Genomic DNA, 24999 nt, shown 5'->3' with positions numbered 1-24999 from the left:
TGAAAATCGGTCCACTATGTCGCAGTCGGGGGTTTTTTCAAAATATTAATTTAACTTGTAAGTAGCTTTGAGAAATGGGCCCCAGCGATTATTATAAGTATAGGTATCAAATAGTAATGAGAAGACGAGATGCGAATTCGTTACAGCATTCTTTTGTTGCGCAATAAAATAAACGATCGTGACCAAGAATTCAAGTGCAACTAAACGAATATTGACCTTTGGCCCTGCTCGGTGATTCCAAACTGGACTAGTGAGGCGATTTTTAACCCCCGACGCAAAAACGACGGGGTGTTATAAGTTTGACGAGTCTGTCTGTTTGTCTGTCTCTCTGTGACATCGTAGCTCCTGAACGGTTGAACCGATTTAGATTTAGTTTTTTTTTTGTCTAAAAGCTGAGTTAGTCGGGACTTAGGGAGTGTTCTTAGCCATATTTCATGAAAATCGGTCTACTACGAGTATATCGCGGTTGGGGATTTTTGAACCCCCGACGCAAAAACGAAGAGGTGTTATAAGTTTGACGTGTCTATCCGTATGTCTGTCCGTCTGTCTGTCTGTCTGTCTGTCTGTCTGTCTGTCTGTCTGTCTGTCTGTGTGTGTGTCTGTCTGTGGCATCGTAGCTCCCGAACGGATGAACCGATTTTGATTTAGTTTTTTTTGTCTGAAAGCTGAGTTAGTCGGGAGTGTTCTTAGCCATGTTTCATGATAATCGGTCCACTAGGTCGCGGTCGGGGGTTTTTCAAAATTTTAATTTTGTGGTTATAAACTGGTTTGTTCGAATACACTCGCCAAGCAACAACAGCAATTCACTTTCATTACGTTGTATAATACCGCATAATACCTCGATTATAACATCGAATAAAAACGATGATCATGTCATATTGGTGAAAGAAATCGTTATTGCGCGGAAATCGTAATTAACTCTTTTAAGGCTTCTCGGAAATATGGAGTTTTTAATTAAGACTTCGTTTTAATTGGTCCTTGTAGCGTCGTTTTTAACCCCCGACGCAAAAACGACCCGGTGTTATAAGTTTGACGAGTCTGTCTGTCTGTCCGTGTGTGTGTCTGTCTGTGGCATCGTAGCATCGTAACGGATGAACCGAATTAGATTAAGTTTTTTTTGTTTGAAAGCTGAATTAGTCGGGAGTGTTCTTAGCCATGTTTCATGAAAATCCACTATGTCGGGGGTTTTTTCAAAATTTTAATTTCGTGGTTAACTAAATCTCAATCGGGTCACTCGTTCGGGAGCTACGATGCCACAGGCAGACACACACACACACACAGACATACAAACAGACAGACACGTCAAACTTATATACACCCCGTCGTTTTTGCGTCGGGGGTTAAAAAATAAGTGCTTTACATTTCTTTAACATTTTGTAGATATAGACACGCAAATATACCTAACATCAACGCAAAAGTCGCAAAACACGTTTTTTTATCAATCCAAAAAAAGTTTCCACGTCACTCTATCAGCCACTAGTTTTAAATTACATATTTGATATTATTGACTTGACAGTAAGCCTACTGGACAGTAGTAGAAATATACACCAAAACCACAGGCTTGAAGAAAACGAGCGTAAAAGCACAGTGAAGAACATTTACAGTACGCTATCACCGAATATAACATAAAATCAAAATGTTGATAAAACCTCCGACATAGTGGACCGGTTTTTATGAAACATGTCTAAGAACACTCCCGACTGCTCAGCTTTCAAACAAAAAAAAACTAAATCTAAATCGGTTCATCCGTTCGGGAGCTACGATGCCACAGACAGACACACACACAGACATACAGACACGTCAAACTTATAACACCCCGTCAGGGGTTAAAAATGAAAATCATCACGCGACCTTTCATCCCTACGTATTTTTTTTCGCTTTTCGAAGTGAGATTGTCATTTGTCCGATAATTACCTATTAATTATCTAACTGTTGTCCTTGTAGCGTAATCGTGGTGATTTTTAACCCCCGACGCAAAAACGACGGGGGTGTTATAAGTTTGACGTGTCTGTCTGTGTGTCTGTCAGTGTGTGTGTGTCTGTCTGTGACACGGAGAAACCAATTTAGATTTAGTTTTTTTTGTTTGAAAGCTGAGTTAGTCGGGAGTGTTCTTAGCCACGTTTCATGAAAATCGGTCCACTATGTCGGTAGTTTTCTCAGAATTTTATTTTGTGGTTAGGTTATTGTAAGAAGGCATTACATGTGAATTTGTTCAAAGATGGACTACTCTACTTCAATCTACTATGACAGTAGTATATCTATATTATCTATATTGTCTGCTGTATATGCATATGTATACGATGTACGATTTGCTTACCTCATGATATAGTAGACCTTAATATTGTACATAAAAAGTTCAAAATAGTGAGATGAATATATCTTGTATGTCAATGACTTAAGTGGTACAGATTTCCGATCGATTGTTTAAATTGTTTTGTTTAGATGATTGTCGGTACCTACATCTAGAAACACTTATTAATCTTAATATAAACAACTTGTGCTTTCTTATAGATTTATTTTAAGTAGACGTAAGCTATAAAAAAGTTATTCCCCTCACTATAGCGAGGAAACTACAAGTCAAAAAATGCGTTTGTCACTGCTTCCAGTAGTTCCACAGGTGGTAAATCATCTTTATTACTAGATTCACTTACTTTTATCAATTTTAATGCAGTTAGTTTGACTTTATTCAAGGTCAAATTACTTTACCCACTAGTGGATAAAATGCGTTTTTACCCGCTGGTATTAAAGGACAAAACACGTGTTTCCGAGCTAGTGAGGGGAAAAAGTTATTTTTAGATCATTCGAATAACTTGTGTCGCTTAACTTCAAAACCGGGTATGTAAATCCATTCTGCTATTAGGTTTTCAAGTAGTACTTATTTTTAACCCCCGACGCAAAAACGACGGGGTGTTATAAGTTTGACGTGTCTGTCTGTCTGTTTGGCTGTCCGTCTGTCTGTGGCATCGTAGCTCCCGAACGGATGAACAGATTTTGATTTTTTTTTGTTTGATAGCTAATTAGTCAGGAGTGTTCTTAGCCATGTTTCATGAAAATCGGTCCACTATGTCACGGTCGGGGGTATTTTCAAAATTTTAATTCTGTGGTTACGTTATAGCAGGGGCGGCTCACTCCGCGATTCTATCGCCGCGCTACAAGTACATGCCGGCGGCCGCGAGTTCGCGGCCCGTTTACTGGTGACGACTTTCACGCGGCGCAATAGAATTCAATGTCGGCTGCTCGCGTGCGGTCCGTTTGTTAATGTAGGTAAGAATTTAGAAAGGCGGCATTTCGTCAGGGGCGGCTCACTCCGCGATCCTTTCGCCGCGCTACAAGTACATGCCGGCGGCCGCGAGTTCGCGGCCCATTCAGTGGCTACGACCTTCGCGCGGCGCAATAGAATTCAATGTCGTCTGCACGCGTGCGGTCCGTTTGTTAATGTAGGTAAGAATTTAGAATGGCGGCGTTTTGTGAACATCAAAGGAGTGAGCCTTCTGTACTTGTACTATTATATATTCTGTGATTTCGTGAACATCAAAGGAGTGAGCCTTCTGTACTTGTACTATTATATATTCTGTGGTTATAGTACGATCGATTGTCTGAAATGCAATTACGGTCCTTTAAAAGAATTCATTAATTTAAGTAAAACGTACGTTTTCTTTATATAATGTGGAAAAAATACGGATTTTGAGGGGAAAGTTCCTTAAAAATTCGAGTTACACAATTTTTGAAGCTATTGATTTACACATACATAGGCACATATGATAGGAAGTATGTTGGACAAAATAATAATGGTTTACAAAGATTTTTTATTATTAGGATTATTGAAAAATAATAAATATAAATTCTGCATATTTATAAGTCATATACAAAGACATATATAACTCCGTATAGACAGATAAAGTCTAGAAAAAACGTACCTCAGTACCATACACCATACAGAACGGTGGCCTAGATGGCATTACACCTTTGGGGAACGCTCAGCTAGATGGCGCTAATATTAATATTTGACATTTTAAAACATATCAACCTAAGAATATGGGCCAAATTGTCAAAACTAAGGTTCAAAAGTTTTAAGCCTGTGTCGACAGATGGCAGTCTATGTAAGTGTGTAATCATAGTGATTACACATTTTACTTTGACCGTACCTCTCTATAATACTCGATCCTCTTTGGTCATATAGAGATAATAAACCATAACAATACTTAGGGCAAATAGAACTAAATTCCCTGCGACTTGTCTATTTTAAGACAATAAGGGTGCTCCCCTCTATCTCTTTAAAGAAATATACTTAATTAGTTCCTGCTTGAGTATTTATTTCGGGTGCCAATGTCGATGTCTAACGTATTGTTTTTTTATTGGAGGATAAAACTATAGATAATTAAAATATAGATTATTATGTAGAGGTTTCTATTGAAAAAAAAAAAAATTGTAATCACATTCCATTTACTGCCATCTTTCGACACAGGATTTAAAACTCTTAGAACCTCCGTTTTGACAATTTGACCCACATCCTTCAAATTTGATGTGTCAAAATTGTCAACTATAATCAGTGTCGCCATCTAATCCAATATCAACCAAAGGTGTATCGCCATCTTGCATCTAAACGAGCGGATTTTTCTTTGGTTCCGAGGTACGTTTTTGTCTTTGACATTTGTCTTTTTAACCCCCGACGCAAAAACGACGGGGTGTTATAAGTTTGACGTGTCTGTCTGTCTGTCTGTCTGTCTGTCCGTCTGTCTGTCTATCTGTCTGTCTGTCTGTTTGTCTGTCTGTGTGTGTGTCTGTCTGTGGCATCGTAGCTCCCGAACGGATGAACCGATTTAGATTTAGTTTTTTTGTCTGAAAGCTGAGTTAGTCGGGAGTGTTCTTAGCCATGTTTCATGAAAATCGGTCTACTATGTCACAGTCGGGGTTTTTTTTCAAAATTTTAATTTTGTGGTTAGGTTATACGCAAATTTCTTGGATTTTTAACCCCCGACGCAAAAACGATGGGGTGTTATAAGTTTGACGTGTCTGTTTGTCTGTCTGTGTGTGTGTCTGTCTGTGGCATCGTAGCTCCCGAACGGACGAACCGATTTCGATTTAGTTTTTTTGTCTGAAAGCTGACTTAGTCGGGAGTGTTATTAGCCATGTTTCATGAAAATCGATCCACTAGGTCGCGGTCGGGGGTTATTTCAAAATTTTAATTTTGTAGTTAGGTTATACGCAGTGTTCTGGGATTTTATTATGAGTTTGACGCGCAAAATACAGTAAATTATCCGGAAACAATGAGAATTCACGGTCTTTTCTGTACCGTCATAGCCGCTACTAACAAAACCTATTCAAACATACAAATATCTTCATTTGTCTATCCGTCCGTACGTTCCTACGCAATACTGTACTTTCTAATAATTACCATTTCAAACAAAATGTACAAATCATCAATATTAATTCTTCATGCAAGTTGCATGACACTTTCGAGTTTATTCTTTCGTTTAAACTTTGTTAGAAAGGATGAAGCTGTTTAGTTGGTTGATATCGGGGACCATCACCTAACCAAAAAAATTAAAATTTTGAAAAAACCCCCGACCGCGACATAGTAGACCGATTTTCATGAAACATGGCTAAGAACACTCCCGACTAACTCAGCTTTCAGACAAAGATAAAACTAAATCGAAATCGGTTCATCCGTTCGGGAGCTACGATGCCACAGACAGACACACACACAGATAGACAGACAGACAGACAGACAGACACTTCAAGCTTATAACACCCCGTCGTTTTTGCGTCGTGGGTTAAAAAAGATTAATTTTATGAATCCGCAACACATGTTACGGAGGAAGAATCGCATCTTGCATTACAGCACAATGAAGGCCTAATAGCGATCGAATTAGAAATCGCATGCGCATGTGAGCGCAAATTAAAAGCGGTAGCGGATTTTTGTCCGCCATGGCTGCGGCTGGCAAAACGTCTCACTGCAACAAATTGGGGCACTTAAGTTGTTACATCTTGTGGACACTCTGTCAATTGACTTGTATAGTTCATACCTACTGTATTCTGATGTTTGTGCTGTCACTCGTTTTAGTTTAGTTCTTAGCTTAGTTTATTAAGTCAGGGTCCCACAGAAAATCAGCGCCTCGGCTTGCCGTGGCAACATGCTGAGTGGGATCCCATTTAGCATCGAGTTTGTGTTGTATGTACCTATCTATCTTGTATTTGTCCAATTTGATGTTAAATAAAGTATATTCTATTCTATTCTATTCTTAAGCCACACCTCGGACACTGGCGATCAAATATATTGAAAGAGGCGCATTACTAGCACACAGTCTTAGCTCGTGTAGGTGAACGCGTACTATGCTTGTATGAGTGAAATATGACAGGTCGACTGTTCGTGTTTTTGACAGGCGGTAACTGTGAGGTAACCGAGAGGGGGTGGGCGGCGCTTTCAGCGGGGAGCGGGAGTGGCCATACTGTACGATAGTACTCTTTATTATACTGTGCTTAAGCCCCGATGAATAAACACTACGAGCCACCAAATTTTTTAACCCCCGACGCAAAAACGACGGGGTGTTATAAGTTTCACGTGTCTGTCTGTCTGTGGCATCGTAGCTCCCGAACGGATGAACCGATTTAGATTTACTTTTTTGTCTGAAAGCTGAGTTAATCGGGAGTGTTCTTATTAGCCATGTTTCATGAAAATCGGTCTACTATGTCGCGGTCGGGGGTTATTCAAAATTTTAATTTTGTGGTTAGGTTAGGTTAGGTTAGCCAATACCAGCGGGTAAAAACGCATTTTATCCACTAGTGGGTAAAGCAATTTGACCTTGATTAAAATTGATAAAAGTAGGTTAATCTAGTAATAAAGATGATTTACCACCTGTGGAACTACTGGAAGCAGTGATAAACGCATTTTTTGCGTTGTAGTTTCCTCGCTATAGTGAGGGGAAAAGTTTTGTGTTACACTCGGGTGCAAATGTATTTTACTTCTCGTGTTAAAAAACTCGCAAGTTCAGGATTCTATTCTCGAACAACTCGCTTCGCTCGTGGTTCAACTATAGAATCCTTTCACTTGCTCGTTTTTCAATTCCACACTCGGCGTTAAGATACAACTTTGGCCCCTTGTATAACAAATAAGTATTAATTTTGTGGTTAGGTTATTAACTAATACGCCTGAAGCTTGTAACTTGCACCTAGAGAGTGAAAGTGGCTCGAACGTTACTGCACTCCGCAAATGATTTTATAATGTCGCCGTGTCACTTGCGAGCACGGGTCATCTTGGAAATCTTTGGAAAGATGGAGATAAGCAAAACTCTTTACAAGATGTAACACGACGGATGCGAAAGATGTTAACGACGCATCTATAAAGTCAAAAGAATAGAGTTGTGCCTGCTCGTTTACTGAAAAGATCGCTCCCAACTAGTACGATCTCCGAAGTGTACTAGTTCGTTCTTTTAGGACATTTAGGACAGTAGTACACCGAGAGAGGGTTCCCTTTATCTTGCAGAATATCGATTGTCCGAAATACATTTGGCATAGCAGCTTTCGCAGAAACATTTTTACCCGAATGATACTTTTGCATAATAGTACAAATAGCATAACTGTTATATTGCATATCATTTATTTGGCAGAATTCTGGATAGCAGAATACTAATGTTGTCGATTTTAATATAGCCGAATTGTGTATCTGTATAGTATACATTACATTTCACCGAATTAGTAATAGCATACTGCTAATATCGTCGACTTTAATTTTGCAGCATTTTATGTCGCATAATACTCATGTTGCTGACTGTAATTTTGCACCGAATAGACGTTCCGCCGAATTTATTTTGCCATGTTGCCAGAAATGTACATTAGGTTACCCCATCCAGACAAAATACTCACACGACACAGAAATCTTATATGACACAGAGTCGGTTTAGGTGCGACGACGAGCGAAGCGAGGAGGAGCGTGGTTAGGTTGACAGTGTTATGTTAATAATATAGATTAGGTTAGAATCCCTATCCAGACAAAATACTCACACGACATAGAAATCTTATAAGTCACAGAGTCGGTTTAGGTGCGACGACGAGCGAAGCGAGGAGGAGCGTGTTAGGTTGACAGTGTTATGTTATTAATATAGATTAGGTTAGAATCCCTATCCAGACAAAATACTCACACGACACAGAAATCTTATATGTCACAGAGTCGGTTTAGGTGCGACGACGAGCGAAGCGAGGAGGAGCGTGTTAGGTTGACAGTGAGTAAACCAGAAAACCCTTTTTAATGTAAAAAATAAATAAAACATAAGTGACATTAGACTGCGCATTAACATTATGCCAATGTATTATTCTGTCTACTACAATTGTGCGAAATGACAGAATGCCAAGTCAATAGAATGCGACACAATTTTCGACAAAACAACTAATCGATTATACGATTATTATACAATTTACTATTATGCCATTATATTACTCTGCTTTAAATAATTCTGCAAAATGACAGTATGCCAAGAAATTTATGCAAAAAGTCATTCTGCGAAAAGAGGATTCTGCCAAGCGTTGCTATGCGAAGGTAAAATATGACAAAAAAAAAATATGCAAGATAATGGTAATCCCAAATTAATAGTTCCGTAGGTCCTTCCGTCACCAGCACACCGCACCCTAATTGAGCTCTGGCAGCCTTACTCACCGGCAGGAACACAACACTATGAGTAGGGTCTAGTGTTATTTGGCTGCGGTCTTCTGTAAGGCGGAGATGCTTCCCCAGTTGGGTTCTGCTCTAGATTCGAGCGAGATGATATCCGCTGTGCTGTGCCCTACCACACAAAGCAGCGGAACTAACTTGTTCCGTCTATTGTCCTTTGAGTCGCCGGCAACCCGAACCCTCCTTGGAACTTGTACACTCATTTTTGCTGAGTACTTAACACAACAAAAGGGCGTGTGCGTTTCTCTTTCTAATGGGTTGGCAACGCACATGTGACACTTCTTGAGTTGCAGGCGTCCATAGGTTACGGTGACCGCTTTCCATCAGGCGGATCGTATGCTTGTTTGCCACCGACGTAGTATAAAAAAAGTCAAATAATGTTTAGAGGGTCTAAGCTGTTTGTTTTTATATCGCCCCTTTTTAATCCCCGACGCAAAAACGACAGGGTGTTATAAGTTTGACGTGTCTGTCTGTTTGTGTGTGTCTGACCCTTTAGCACAACTCGCATTGTCACGCGCGAGTCCATACATCAAGCGCGACTTCAAGTATGGACTCGCGCGCGACAAGGCAAGTTGTGCCAGAGGGGCAGCTGACCTTAATGAACGTATAAGCGATCGCTAATGTCATCTTTATCCACAATGAGTTCTAACTGTACACAAACTGGAACGTCCGTGGGAAGTAAGTAAGTAACTACAAGCAGAGAGACGAGTCGATAATAAGGACTGTTACGGCTCAGCCACGATATTGGTCTAAGCGCGACAGCGGTGAGCGGCGGCCATACATTGGGGCGAGACACAGCGATGGGACTTTTCATTCGCACGTATGGCTGCCGCTCACCGCTGTCGCGCTAAAGTGGACTTCCGAGCAAAGCGGCTCTATCGCAATAGCCGCAGCGTCAGAGCCGCTGCTTCAGTGTCGCAGCGGCAACAGACGCAGGTTCGCTTCCGAGCGGCGCGACTCGGCGACAGTCGCCTTTGTTTTTCCATAGAATTCAGGTCCAGGCATATAGACATGAAGCAATCTAGGATGATGAACGATGACCGATGTCGTGGCTGGGGCGTTAGTGTAAGGTCTGAGCGGCGTGCGGCGTGCGTGTCAATATGTCAAACAATTGAAGCTTATACAAGGACCCCCAAAAGCGCTGGTGGCCCAGCGGTAAGAGCGTGCGACTTTCAATCCGGTCGTGGGTTCGAACCCCGGCTCGTACCAATGAGTTTTTCGAAACTTATGTGCGAAATGTCATTTGACATTTGCCAGTCGCTTTTGAAGGAAAACATCGCGAGGAAACCGGACTAATTCCAATAAGGCCTAGTTACCCTTCGGGTTGGAAGGTAAGGTAAGGTGGCAGTCGCTTTCGTAAATCTAGTGTCTATATCAAAATCTTCGGATTATTGTCAAAGCGGACCCCAGGCTCCCATGAGCCAGCAAAGTAAAATCTGTAATCACAGTGTATAGACTGCCATCTCTAGAAACAAGCTTAAAACTTTTGAACCTCAGTTTTGACAATGTGGCCCATATTGTTAGCTTGATATGTGTTAAAATGTCACATATTAATATTAGCGTCACCTAGCCGAGCGTTCCCCAAAGGTGTAACGCCATCTAGGCCCCCGTACCTTTTTCTCTAGGGCTTTGAGGTACGTTTTTTTCTTAGACTTTATCCGTCTATACGGAGTTACATATGTCTTTGGTAACACCCCGTCGGGGGTTAAAAACCATACAACTGAGATACAAGTAACCAAAGATTAAATTGACAGTCTTTACCAACAACTAGTCTCTATCAAGTAAAATGGCCGATGGAAGTGAATCAGCAAGTTCAGAAATAACAGGCGATTGTTTAGTTTTGCACATTACGCATGTATGACGAATAGGAGCATTTACCTCATGTTGGATTGATTATAGCTATTAGAAATATCCGTATATGGTTATAATATGGGAATATTTTGGTGGTGGGTAATAAAATTGTAGTTTACGAATATCATCAATTATTTTCATCCTTATTCAACAACATGTAGGGTTTATTGTGACCAACCTAAGTCTGCAGCGATAGCAGAACAGGCTGTAAAAGTGTCAACTGATAAGTAAATTATATAAATGTCATGTGCGCAAAAATCGTAACAGACATGTGTAGATGCATACATCACCTAAGAAAATAATTTAAAACTTGTGTACAATCATACTATAGTATTTTATGCAACTGGTGGTTAAAAGAGGTCAAAAAAGGTGAGTGGCGTGGGTAACAATTTGAGGCGAAGCCGAAAATTGTTAATAAAGACGCCACGAGCATTTTTGGACTCAGTTAAACACCGTTGCCTACAATACTTTTTCTACGACCAAGCACTTATTTTGAAAGAAAATTATAAATTCAACAAATACCTACTTTCAGTCATCTTAGTTATCTAGTGGACCACCTACCATTTTTTGAATATGCAGTTTGAGTGCAAACATGAAAATAAAACTGTCTATGGTATGGTTCTTTGAAGCCTGGCCACTAAGACGAATCGAGCCGAGTTGAATCGAGTTCTCATACATTTGAATGCGATTCGACGCGTCGCCAATGAACGCAGCAGAAAACGAAGGAGTCTCGACTCTGCGAATTGGTTTGTTAAGTTGGTAGCAATGTATTTACTGAACTTTAACAGCTATATCGTGCTACTGCTACTAAATGTTTTCAGGGTATAGACTAGATAGACTTGTCCTGACATCTTTTATGTAGGGTTTTAAAGTTCTATGCACGACCTTGTAACTCACGAATAACAGTACGGGAGTAGAAAAAGCTAATTTAAACGGCGATTTTAATAAGCCCCGCTTGTGCAAGGGTTAAGTAAACATGATTATGTCATAGAAGTAAACACTAGGTTTTGCCCGCGGCTTCGCTCGCGTTAGAAAGAGACAAAAAGTAGCCTATGTCACTCTCCATCCCTTCAACTATCTCCATTTAAAAAATCAAGTCATTTCGTCGCTCCGTTTTGCCGTGAAAGACGGACAAACAGACACACACACTTTCCCATTTATAATATTAGTATGGATTAGTATGGATTACAGATACAGTACAGATACAGATAGTTTATTAATAACACCAGGTTACATTACAAGTCATGAGCATACAAGGATTACATTTAACTTAACACTTGCACCGTATGAGCTATAAAATCACTGTCATTTTAGCTTGGGTATACATTTTGTGACGAGCCACGGAGCCACACAAAGAAATGATTGATATAATTGGATTTTCGACCCAAAGCTTCCCATGACCTCCGGTAGAGATACAACAAAAAAGCGACCCGAATTCGACTTTTTTTAGGGTTAATTCCCACGCATCCAAGCAAGACAGAGATGGACACTCGAAAATGGGACAATCAATAGATTAGTACCAGCGTGTAGGTTCATAGACACATCTACTAGAATAATTATGTTTTTAGGGTTCCGTACCTCAAAAGGAAAAAACGGAACCCTTATAGGATCACTTTGTTGTCCGTCTGTCCGTCCGTCCGTCCGTCTGTCAAGACCCTTTTTCTCAGGAACGCGTGGAGGTATGAAGCTGAAATTTATATCAATTACTCAGGTCTACTGTCCCTTGAAGCTGTGAAAAAATCAAACTTCTAAGCCAACGCAATCAAAGGATACAGCCGTTTATGCCACAAATTTTCGACACTTGCAAGGGAATCAAAACCTACAGGGTGCTTCCCGTGAACTCAGAATCTTGAAATTTGGTACGAAGCAACGTCTTATAGCATAGATAAAGGAAAAATTACGAAAACCATAAATTTTTAGTTACATCACATAATATATTTTTTTTTTAATAATTTTAACCTTACTACCCATTTCCTCATAAACGCGTAGAGGTATTAAATTGAAATTCATACCAAATACTCAGGTCTATAATACCTTTAAGCTGTAACAAAATCAAACTTCTATGTCAACGCAATCAAAAGAAACTTTCATTTTGCAATAAAAATACCATAGTTATGACTCGATTGTCGTAATGAACGAACTTTGTAAACCTTGCAGGTTTGTACGGAACCCTCGGTGCGCGAGTCCGACTCGCACTTGGCCGGTTTTTTTTTTATTTCGAAGCACCTACTCTTTTTGATTATGTTTTTTATTTCCACTACCCAAAGGTTGTCTGGTAGAGATCGCTCTTTAACGATAAGACCGCCTGTTGTCTGCCTCTATTTATGATCATTTGTTTTGTCTCCACTGTATCTTTTGCTGAGGTGTGCCAATAAAGAGTATTCTATCTATCTATCTATCTATCTATCTACAGTATCTACTATTCATTTATGATGGATATTTTTAACCCCCGACGCAAAAACGACGGGGTGTTATAAGTTTGACGTGTCTGTCTGTGTGTGTGTCTGTCTGTGGCATCGTAGCTCACGAACGGATGAACCGATTTAGATGTTTTCTGTCTGAAAGCCGAGTTAGTCGAGTGTTCTTAGCCACGTTTCGTGAAAATCCCCCGACCGAGACATAGTAGACCGATTTTCATGAAACATGGCTAAGAACACTCCCGACCACAGAATATATAATAGTACAAGTACAGAAGGCTCACTCCTTTGATGTTCACGAAATGCCGCCATTCTAAATTCTTACCTACATTAACAAACGGACCGCACGCGAGCAGCCGACATTGAATTCTATTGCGCCGCGTGAAAGTCGTCACCAGTAAACGGGCCGCGAACTCGAGGCCGCCAGCATGCACTTGTAGCGCGGCGATAGAATCGCGGAGTGAGCCGCCCCTGTCCCGACTAACTCAGCTTTCAAACAAAAAAAAAACTAAATCTAAATCGGTTCATCCGGGAGCTACGATGCCACAGACAGACACACACACAGATAGACACGTCAAACGCCGACGCAAAAACGACGGGGGGTTAATAAAAGCTTATAAAATAACCAGACATTTGGGTGGTACTCCCATGACCCTCTTATTCTGTTTGAATTAAACCGGACCAACTCTATAGGGTAAGGTAGCTCTCACGCAACCGAGCGAGACAGACCTTCCTGCCCGTCACGCTCGGACTCACAGTGTCGTCTTACTCACGGGCAAAGAAAAAAAAACTCAGGTGTGATCGTGGTCAAACGTCTACCTATTTATACTAAAAAAAAAGGATCGAGTATGTAGAGAATTACTGTCATAATAACTAACTAGTTTCAAATGAAAATTTTGAAAAAACCCCCAACCGCGACGTAGTAGACCGATTTTCATGAATCATGGCTAAGAACACTCCCGACTAACTCAGCTTTCAAACAAAAAAAACTAAATCGATGCCACAGACAGACACACACGCAGACAGGCAGACAAACAGACAGACACGTCAAACTTACAACACCCCTTCGTTTTTGCGTCGGAGGTTAAAAACGAATCCATATACTAATAAGTCAGAGGTTTTTTTTTTTTTTTTCAAAATTGAAATTTTGTATAATTTGTAGTTCTACTTTGACAATAATTCTTTAACTGGTGCGAATAATACCAGGGGCGGCTCACTCCGCGATTCTATCGCCGCGCTACAAGTACATGCTGGCGGCCGCGAGTTCGCGGCCTAATCAGGGGTGGCGCGTGTTCTCACGGAACGCACGTTCGCACTTTCTAATGTTACTTTACGTCGCGAGTTTTTTTTAAGGTTCATATGCTATGTCCGCGCGTGTGGAATGGCTAATAATGCTTAGTTAAATAGATCATGAATAAAATAAATACCATAGGACATGTTTACACAGATCTACTATTGATTAAGTCCCCTGAAAAGATTCAATAAGGCTTAATAAGGCTTGTGATGTTGGAACTTAAACAAAAATATATAAATACCATATATATATGTCGCAGGGAAATGGCCAAAACAGAGATTTAATCAAATCTCTAAGGGATTTGATCAAATCACGCAGGATGTTAAAATGGCGAATCCATTTCATCATTTCTCTAGAAAATTTCAGTCATTTGACTAAATCCCTGACTCTGTTTAGTGATATCACAAAATCGGCCAATAGACACGCCATGTTTTGTCATTTCACTAGATTTGTTTAGGGATTTGATAAAATCCCTGAACCACGACAGTGAGTTGACGAAACGAACTCAAAAAGTCAACTAGTTTTAACATTTCCCTAAACAAATTTAGGGAAATGATAAAGTCTCAACTGGTGATTTGATCAAATGTCTGAACTGGTTTCGTGAAATGACAAAACCAAGAATCTAATATATCCAATTAGATTTATTAGACTCTTGCCATTGTCACTTGATTTGATTGAATCCTTAACTAGATTAGTGAAATGGTAAAATTGAATCCGTTTTTAAAAGTTTTTGGTTTTCTATAAATACGAAAAAAATAGAATAAGTGAAGAAACAAATCTAAAAATGTTTAATTTTAAATTATTTTCATATTTATTAAAACATTTTGTGTTTTCACTGAACTTGTTTAGTGAAATGATAGAACTAGTTGACTTTATAAGCTCGTTTCGTCAACTTACTGACGTGGTTCAGGGATTTTATCAAATCCCTAAACAAATCTAGTGAAATGACAAAACGTGGCGTGTCTGTTGGTCGATTTTGTGATTTCACTGAACAGAGTAAGGGATTTAGTCAAATGACTGAAATTTTCTAGAGAAATGATAAAATGGATTCGCCATTTTGACATCCTGCGTGATTTGATCATATCCCTTAGTGATTTGATGAAATCTCTGTTTTGGCCATTTCCCTGCGACATATATACCAAGAAAATACCCAAGACTTGAATATAATAGTATAACATTTTATCTGAGTATTAAATCGTTTTAATCCGTAGGCAACCCTATCGCCGGGCGCCGCGCACGTGCGGCTCGTTTCTTTGTTAGAATTTTGTAGGTATTTAAAAAGGCGGCATGTCGTGAACATCAAAGCAGTGGGCCTTCTGTACTTGTACTATTATATATTCTGTGATAATACGCACCGACGCGATGGGCCATATCACGCTACCGTGCTGATACCGCCGTTTTGAATTCGACGCCATTTTTTTGTAACCAGAAACCTGCCATGGACAAGTCCAGAACTGGACTAGTTTTTTTCTAGATCATTAACTATAAACAATCGATAGGTATATAATTATGGAACCAGTTTTCCTCATATGCCGTCGGCCTTGGCGCGATAGTGTTGCAAAAACTTAAATTGTGTAAAATGTTTAAATATAACTTGGCATGGAAAATGTCTCATGTTGGGAGTATTTGTAACTCGATTCCCATCGGGTTAACTATTCTTTAGAATCCCTAGATAGGGTTAAACTAAGCTAAGTTAGGAGATTTTGATAATCCAATGATAATAACCTAACCACAAAATTAAAAATTCGAAAAAACCCCCGACCGCGACCTAGTGGACCGATTTTCATGAAACATGGCTAAGAACACTCCCGACTAACTCAGCTTTCAAAAAAAAAAACTAAATCTAAATCCGTCAGGAGCCATCCGTTCGGGAGCTACGATGCCACAGACAGACAAACAGACACGACAAACTAATAACACCCCGTCGTTTTTGCGTCGGGGGTCAAAAATGGATAAAAGTAAACTTACCTCTACATTATCACCGACGATTGTAGGTTTGTTTATCTATTTCAACTTTCACCATTACACTAAACTTAGACAAACTAAATTAAGGCACGGCGTCCACTAAGCCCGAAAAATGTAAAATAATTAAATCTCAACGTTGTTAATGCCAAATTAATCGATAAACGACTAAAATCGATTGATTACTTCACCCCGCAACGGGTGAACGGATTTTGATGCAATTCTGAACAATAGTAGAAAGCATCCTTGATTAAATACTTTATACTTTGTTTGGCTGTGTAGCTTAATTACGAAATTACGACGGCATAGTTACCGTCAGATATATCGGAGCGATCGACGTGCTCAAAAATATCTGGACACACATTAACGCCTTGAAAATGCTTTAATTGTTAACAATTTTTAACCGCCTTCCAAATCTCAAAGGAAGGGGTTCTCAATTCGTCTGTATTTTTTTAACCGCCTTCCAAATCTCAAAGGAAGGGGTTATCAAGTCGTCTGTATGTTTTTTTTTTTTTTTTTTTTTTTTTTTTTTTTTAATGTTTGTTCCTCGATATCTCCGTCGTTACTAGACCGATTTTGAAAATTTTTTTTTTGATTGAATGTATATGTATACAGATTGGTCCCATTTTTCTCAGAACCTAGTTCTGATGATGGGATCCTGGAGAAATCGAGGGAACTCCTCAAATCTGAAAGGCATACATATGGTGATTTTTGTGTTTTTAAAGGAACAGCATGCATTTACGTACGGAACAGTGACATTTGGTGCAGTGGAACTCCTGATGATGGTCAGAATGGAACTCCTCAAATCTGAACGGCACACTTATAGTGACTTTGGTATTTTTATAAGAACAGCATGCACTTACGTCCAGAACAGTGACATTTGGTGCAGTGGAACTGCTCATGATGGTCAGAACGGAACTCCTCAAATCTGAACGGCACACTTATAGTAACTTTGGTATTTTTATAAGAACAGCATGCTTTTACGTCCAGAACAGTGACATTTGGTGCAGTGGAACTGCTGATGAAGAGTGAGCCGCCCCTGGTTAGTTCCGTTCTGATAATCATTCTCATCTGTAAGTAGGTACTTCAGAATCATCCAAATTTCAAAATTGGTTCAGAAATGACGGAGATATCGAATAACAAACATTAAAAATATACAGACGAATTGATAACATAATCCAACATTTGAAAGTATTTACCTATCACCAGAACCCCAAAGGAAGGCGGTTTTTTTATCTTAAAATTATACAATAATGTGTACTGAAAGTAGTGGAAACAAAAATGTATGTTATTATACATACATTTTCTGGAAGAGATCCCTTAAAGGGATAAGTTCGCCTTTGTACTGAAACTTTTTATTTTAAATATTATGTGCTGTATTATTTTTCTGTACAATAAAGTGTTTACTTACTTACTTACATTTTTGTTTCCTCACCTAACCACTAAATTGAAATTTTGAAAAACCTCCGTCATAGCCGACCGATTTTCATGAAACATGGCTAAGAACACTCCCGACTAACTCAGCTTTCAAACAAAAAAAAAGCTAAATCAAAATCGGGACATCCTTTCGGGAGCTACGATGCCACAGACAGACAGAACAGACAGGCAGACACGTCAAACTTATAACACAGCGTCGTTTTTGCGTCGGGGGTTAAAAAACTGTTATTTACACAATAGCTTTAGCTGTATTCACATTATTCGTACAAAAACATCTAATTGAGCCGAATTTTCGTACAAAGACCTCTCAAGACACGCAATATTATTAGTATCAAAGAGGATAGAGTATTATAGAGAGTTACTGTCGAAGTAAAACGTGTAATCATAGTGCATAGACTCTCCATGTCTTGACACAAGCTTAAAACTTTTTAACCTCAGTTTTGACAATTTGGCCCATATTCTTAGCTTGATATGTGTTAAAATGTCAAATATTAATATTAGCGCCATCTAGCTGAGCGTACCCCAAAGGTGTAATGCCATCTAGGCCACCGTACCTTTTTAGGGTTCCGTAGTCAACTAGGAACCCTTATAGTTTCGCCATGTCTGTCTGTCCGTCCGTCCGCGGATAATCTCAGTGACCGTTAGCACTAGAAAGCTGAAATTTGGTACCAATATGTATATCAATCAAGCCGACAAAGTGGTGAAATAAAAAGTGAGAAAAAATGTTTTATTAGACCCCCTACACGGAAAGTGGAGAGTGATTTTTTTTTGTCATTTCAAACCCAACGTGTGATATATTGTTGGATAGGGAAGGAATATTAGGTATTTAAAAATGAATAAGGGTTTAGTATAACCATTTTTTGATAATATTAATATTTTCGGAAATAATCGCTCCTAAAGGAAAAAAAAGTGTGTCCCCCCCTCTAACTTTTTAACCATATGTTTAAAAAATATGAAAAAAATCACAAAAGTAGAACTTTCTAAAGACTTTTTAGGAAAATTGTTTTGAACTTGATAGGTTTAGTAGTTTTTGAGAAAAATACGGAAAACTACGGAACCCTACACTGAACGTGGCCCGACACGCTCTTGGCCGGTTTTTAGGGTTCCGTAGTCAACTAGGAACCCTTATAGTTTCGCCATGTCTGTCTGTCCGTCCGTCCGTCCGTCCGTCCGTCCGTCCGTCCGTCCGTCCGTCCGTCCGTCCGTCCGTCCGTCCGTCCGTCCGTCCGTCCGCGGATAATCTCAGTAACCGTTAGCACTAGAAAGCTGAAATTTGGTACCAATATGTATATCAATCACGCCAACAAAGTGCAAAAATAAAAAGTGGAAAAAAATGTTTTGTTAGGGCACCCCCCCTACATGTAAAGTGGGGGCTGATATTTTTTTTCATTCCAACCCCAACGTGTGATATATCGTTGGATAGGTATTAAAAAATGAATAAGGGTTTACTAATATCGCTTTTTGATAATATTAATAGTTTCGGAAATAATCGCTCCTAAAGGAAAAAAAGTGCGTCCCCCCCCCCCCTCTAACTTTTGAACCATATGTTTAAAAAATATGAAAAAAATCACAAAAGTAGAACTTTATGAATACTTTCTAGGAAAATTGTTTTGAACTTGATAGGTTCAGTAGTTTTTGAGAAAAATACGGAAAACTACGGAACCCTACACTGAGCGTGGCCCGACACGCTCTTGGCCGGTTTTTTTTATGTATAGTACTGAGGTACGTTTTTTTCTGACTTTATCTGTCTATACGGAGTTATATATGTCTTTGATAAGTATCTATATCTACTCACTATTACCAATAATTCGCCTCTGTACTACTACTGTTAGTGTGTCAATGACCTAGAAGTAGAACGATAATGATACTTGAGCAAAGATAATTAATAGTATAGGTACCTACTTACAGATAAAAACGTAAATAATTGTGTAAACATTATTTTTAAAGATAGACAAATTGATTGCCCAATCTTCTATGATTGTCTAATCTTGTTTGTACTAAATAGTTAGATTGGGTAAATTATTGGGCCAATCGGACATACATTTTTAACCCCCGACGCAAAAACGACGGTGTGTTATAAGTATGACGTGTATGTCTGTCTGTCTGTGTGTGTGTCTGTCTGTGGCATCGTAGCTTCCGAACGGATGAACCGATTTAGACATATTTTTTTTTGTTTGAAGGCTGAGTTAGTAGGGAGTGTGCTTAGCCATGTTTCATGAAAATTGGTCCACTATGTGGGGTGTTTTTTCAAAATTTTAATTTTGTGGCTAGATTATATACCAATAAATGTGGTGACAGGGTAGAAGTTGACTGTAGGATATGGGTTTTATTTGCGGTGTGGGCAAATATTAGCGTAATAACGCTGAATAAATATTATAAAATTTGGGCGTTTTCCAAATTAATCCCGAATATCGAATTTCACCAGATCTGGGGGCCTTTGAGTCTCACTGTCACTAAAATAGCGGTTGAAAACGGTGACTTGCATATTATTTTCAGTGACAATTTTCTGAATTCTTACTGTCACTAAAATACCGGGGTTGAAAACGGTGAATTGCCTATTATTTTCAGTGACAATTTTCTGAATTCGAACGCGTGAGACTCAAAAATCGGTCCGCTGGACGTGTTTGGGCTCATTCTTCTCAGAATTACGAACTGATTCGATCCCGACGATAAAAAAATGTGTCCTATTTTTTTTTCCTTTTACGTCACGATTTTAGTATGAACTTACTACGAGCGGGACGTATTGGAAACTCGAATTCTGTATGGAAAATTTGGGACACAATTTTTAGGGTTCCGTAGTCAACTAGGAACCCTTATAGTTTCGCCATGTCTGTCTGTCCGTCCGTAAATAATCGCTCCGAAAGGAAAAAAAAGTGCGTCCCCCCCCCCTCTAACTTTTGAACCATATGTTTAAAAAATATGAAAAAAATCACAAAAGTAGAACTTTATAAGGACTTTCTAGGAAAATTGTTTTGAACTTGATAGGTTCAGCAGTTTTTGAGAAAAATACGGAAAACTACGGAACCCTACACTGAGCGTGGCCCGACACGCTCTTGGCCGGTTTTTTTTTAACGTCCCAATGAGCCACGTCCAGCGTGCCGATTTTTGAGTCTCACACGTTCGAATTCAGAAAATTGCCACTGAAAATAATAAGCAAGTCACCGTTTTCAATCGGTATTTTAGTGACAAAATCCCGTATGCGGGATTCAAAAATCGCCCTCCAGATCTGGTGAAATTCCATATTCGGGATTTAATTTGGAAAACGCTCAAAATTATGGACATTCTTACACATATTTACTAAGCCCCACGATTAAGTTCAATGCAATGCCCATACAGAGATTCGAATTTCGAACCTAGGTAGGACCGTCAACCCAGCAGGCATGGTTACTATCCAAGTATCCGCTAAGCCAGAGTTGGCCAGACCATTCGTCAAATATACAATATGAATGTTGTTTGCACTAAAATATTATTGTTAGAAATTCAGTGTCTGTTTTATTTTAAATATTATGAGAATGGACAATTGTTTTCTCTAAAATGACAATTGACCAGTGTTTAGAAGATTTCACCTTTGCCATGTTTACTTAGCTAATGTTTTGTTTATTAACCGACTTCAAAAAAGGAGGAGGTTCTCAATTCGACTGAATGCTTTTTTTTTTCTTTTTTTTTTGTATGTATGTTACTCGATATCTCCGAGGATCGTGGACCGATTTTCAAAATTTTTTTTTTGATCGAACGGGTATAACCCCGAGATGGTCCCATTGGCACCAAGTCAGGGTCTGATGATGGGATCTTGGAGAAATCGAGGGAACTCTTCAAATGTTATAGGCACATGTAACGTTTTTAGTGTATTTTTAAAAGGTACACCGGTATTTACGCCTGACGGTTCTGTGTTCTTAGCCATGTTTTATGAAAATCAGTCCACTATGTCGGGGGTTTTTTCAAAATTTAAATTTTGTGGTAGGTTAGTTATACTTAGAGGCATTAATCATTTCTGTACAGATGGAATTCAGATTTTATTTTAATTAATAATTGGAATCCAGTTAAAATTACACTGAAGTCATAGGTCAGGTTAAAGTCCAAAATATATTCAATTTCACCTAGAACACACAACAAGTAACTCCAAAATAATTTTAATTAGTAATTAAAATACAAAAACTGCTTACCTCATCCATTTTGAAACTCTCCAAACTCCTTTGCTTAATTTTCGCACTGTTTATCGTCCCATATTTCTGCTCAACAAAAGGTACATCATACACATGTTCCTTTTCCACGAAAAATTCAGATTTCTCCTCGGAACATTTACATTTTAAATGACATTTGAAGTTCTTCCCATCATTGCCCAGACATTTCGCACATTTTTTCTCTTGAAGGAAGTCATTCGGATCTCTATGTAAGCTCTCATCGCTGCATGAACAAAATCTAGAGTTACGATTTGAATTGAGCGCTGCACTCAATCTTGTGTACGGTAGACTTGTTGTGGAGTTACCAATAGTACAGTTCAATGCATTAAAGCAATTGGCAAGTGAATCATTCTGTGTCTGATTCGGTAGCAGAGTTCTGTGCGTTATATCTAAAATTTCAGTACATAAATAGTGCATTTCTTTAGGCCTTGGTACACTTAAGTTAGTCTCAGCGATATCATAGATATTTTTCACTTTCTGCGCTTCCCGTTGTTCTAGAACTTGTTCTAATTTCTGCAGCATTTGTTTTGTGTCTTTTTTCTTTTCAGGTGTCACTAAAATTCTAGGTGGTTTCTTCGGAGGAGGGCCGGACGGTAACGGCTGTTTTAGAGCCTTCTTTAAAGTGTCTGTTAGTATTAGATGTGGGTTTTTGCGTTCTAAACGCATCGTTTCACTGGAAGCACACAAGTCATTCATAGAAGATAAGTTCGGTTTAAATTCTAAGCATGCCTTCGAGTCAAGATCATTTTCAATGGCAGAGTCTTTTAAGTCAGTGATAGAATCTTTTGATTCTTCAAAATTCTTTTCCGGCTCCGTCTCAGCCTCAAAGTGAGATTTCAATTTCTTTATTCTACTAGACTTATCATCATCTAAATTTTCAGTCTCAGAACTAACTCCGCTATCCGTCATCGCTTCTTGTTTGGCATCTTCTTTTTTCCTAGTTTTAATAACCATTGCATACTGATCTAAAATATGTTTTGGCACCTCAGAATTCGGTATAGAGTCATGGAGAACAGAGCTATTTTTTGGCACTACAAAATTTTCTTTTCTCATCTGATCTTCTAACAGGTTTCCAAGCGTTTTTAACCGTTCATTGCTAAGCTTTTTATCCATTTTTAGTGTAAAATCACTGGTTTCACTTCTGCCGTTGCAGCTTCCGTGTCTTTGAGGTTGGATCTTGCTCCTGTCACAGCGAAATGCGTGACTTCGATGGAGTTTCTTGCCAGGGTCACTGGATTGGCGGGTTAGTGATGTTTTTATATCACTTACACTGCGTTTAACGTCACTTTTATTATATAAATAACTTAAGTTTGGAGCAGCCGGCCAGTCTTCAGCGGATGAGTCAGATTCTTGCCGCATTTTGTTGTTAAACGACGATTTGTCGTAACTTTCCTTATGGAAGTTTTCTTCGAAACTGCCACCATTTTGAATGGGGTATGACTTGTGTTTACCCAGCTGTTCTCGCGCAGTCTTTTTGACGATTAGTGGTTCACTTTCGTGATTCAGGCTCTCAAATTTACTTTTAATAGCTTGCACTCTGTTAGTTTTATTCGTAATCATGTCGAGATATAAGACATTTTTGATTAGTCAAACACGCTAGAAAACTTTTTATTGACATGCACATTAACAGTATTTTTAAACACAGGACACTTAAAGCTTTCTCGTTAATATGGAAGAGAGTTTTAAAATTGTTATTTACACTGATAAACAACAACAAGACTAAAAAAACAATCAACTGACTAATCTAAAACATGTTTTTCAACCTTTTTTTCACAGGATGTAAGGCACTGGAATGGCCATAATTGTGCTTTGCACGGACGAAGCACGGATAAATTCACGAGAACTAGCGTAGCCCACAACGCGGTTGAAATACGAGATGTTATTTTCGCGAAGTAACACTATTTTGAAACAGTTATGCACTTGACAGAAAGTTTACATAAACAGTTGCCCGTTGCCTCCGTCCGTTCGCCAGGGCATGGCACAATACTGGTGTTGCCAGACGCAAAGTTACGTTTACCCCATCTAACTGCCAAAAGTATAACTGGGCCATTTTTTTCAAAGTTGTCCACCCCACTTTTTTTATAACATGGGAATTTTTTAAGCGATTAATACTCAGAATCGCGAGGTCTTTCGATCCTGATAGAAGTAAAAAAATGTCCCAAGATTTCCATTCCATACATTTTTTCGAACCTTCCATTCCGTTACCGCCATACAAAATGTATGAAAACATGGTAACGGAATGGGAAAAAAACGTTGGGACACTTTTTTCTCCTATTATAATTGAAAAAGCTCGCGATTTTGATTGGAAACCTCACAACAAATTCCAAATCCAGAAAAAGTGGGGTGGACAACTTTGAAAAAAAATGACCAAACTCGCAAAACAAATTCGTCAGTAAATAAGAAGAAATAAAAATAAACTGTTTCCTCCCTTGCTCTGCACTGCACTAAAAATATAGTTTCAAATAGGTAGTTGATGGTAAGTTAGTAACATTAAAATAACGTTGAGACCGTGGGGGCTGAGGGGACTTACCGAAGAGATCTTGTTTAGCTTCGTTTTTATTCTTTGATATATTTTCGTTAAATCGTATTTTTCTTTATCGATGATTGACATGAATTTGTAAATATTTAATGAAATTGATATGTAAAAATATAAAAAAAACCAGCCAAGAGCGTGTCGGGTCACGCTCAGTGTAGGGTTCCGTAGTTTTCCGTATTTTTCTCAAAAACTACTGAACCTATCAAGTTCAAAACAATTTTCCTAAAAAGTCTTTATAAAGTTCTACTTTTGTGATGTTTTTCATATTTTTTAAACATATGGTTCAAAAGTTAGAGGGGGGGACGCACTTTTTTTTCCTTTAGGAGCGATTATTTCCGAAAATATTAATATTATCAAAAAAGGATCTTAGTAAACCCTTATTCATTTTTAAATACCTATCCAACAATATATCACATGTTGGGGTTGGATTAAAAAAAATATCAGCCCCCACTTTACATGTAGGGGGGTACCCTAATAAAACATTTTTTTCCATTTTTTATTTTTGCACTTTGTTGGCGTGATTGATGTAAATATTGGTACCAAATTTCAGCTTTCTAGTGCTAACGGTTACTGAGATTATCCGCGGACGGACGGACGGACGGACGGATGGACAGACAGTCATGGCGAAACTATAAGGGTTCCTAGTTGACTCCGGA

At 38.9% G+C, this 24999-nt stretch overlaps 1 protein-coding gene across 1 annotated transcript in view; it reads right to left on the bottom strand.

Annotated features, from left to right (window-relative positions):
- The window catches only part of LOC125240318 (DENN domain-containing protein 2B-like), an 83337-nt gene extending 59564 nt beyond the window's left edge, over positions 1-23773 (bottom strand). Inside the window, exon 1 of the mRNA XM_048148200.1 lies at positions 21790-23773. Within this exon, the coding sequence (XP_048004157.1) occupies positions 21790-23367 (1578 nt within the window). The 5' untranslated portion in view covers positions 23368-23773. The remainder of the gene's footprint in view (positions 1-21789) is intronic.
- Between the last annotated feature and the right edge of the window lie 1226 nt (positions 23774-24999).

This window comes from Leguminivora glycinivorella, chromosome 27, assembly GCF_023078275.1.
Source record: "Leguminivora glycinivorella isolate SPB_JAAS2020 chromosome 27, LegGlyc_1.1, whole genome shotgun sequence".
NCBI classification, from domain to species: domain Eukaryota; kingdom Metazoa; phylum Arthropoda; class Insecta; order Lepidoptera; family Tortricidae; genus Leguminivora; species Leguminivora glycinivorella.
The sequence above is the reverse complement of the archived record's forward strand: the minus strand, read 5'-3'. Positions and strand labels throughout refer to the sequence as shown.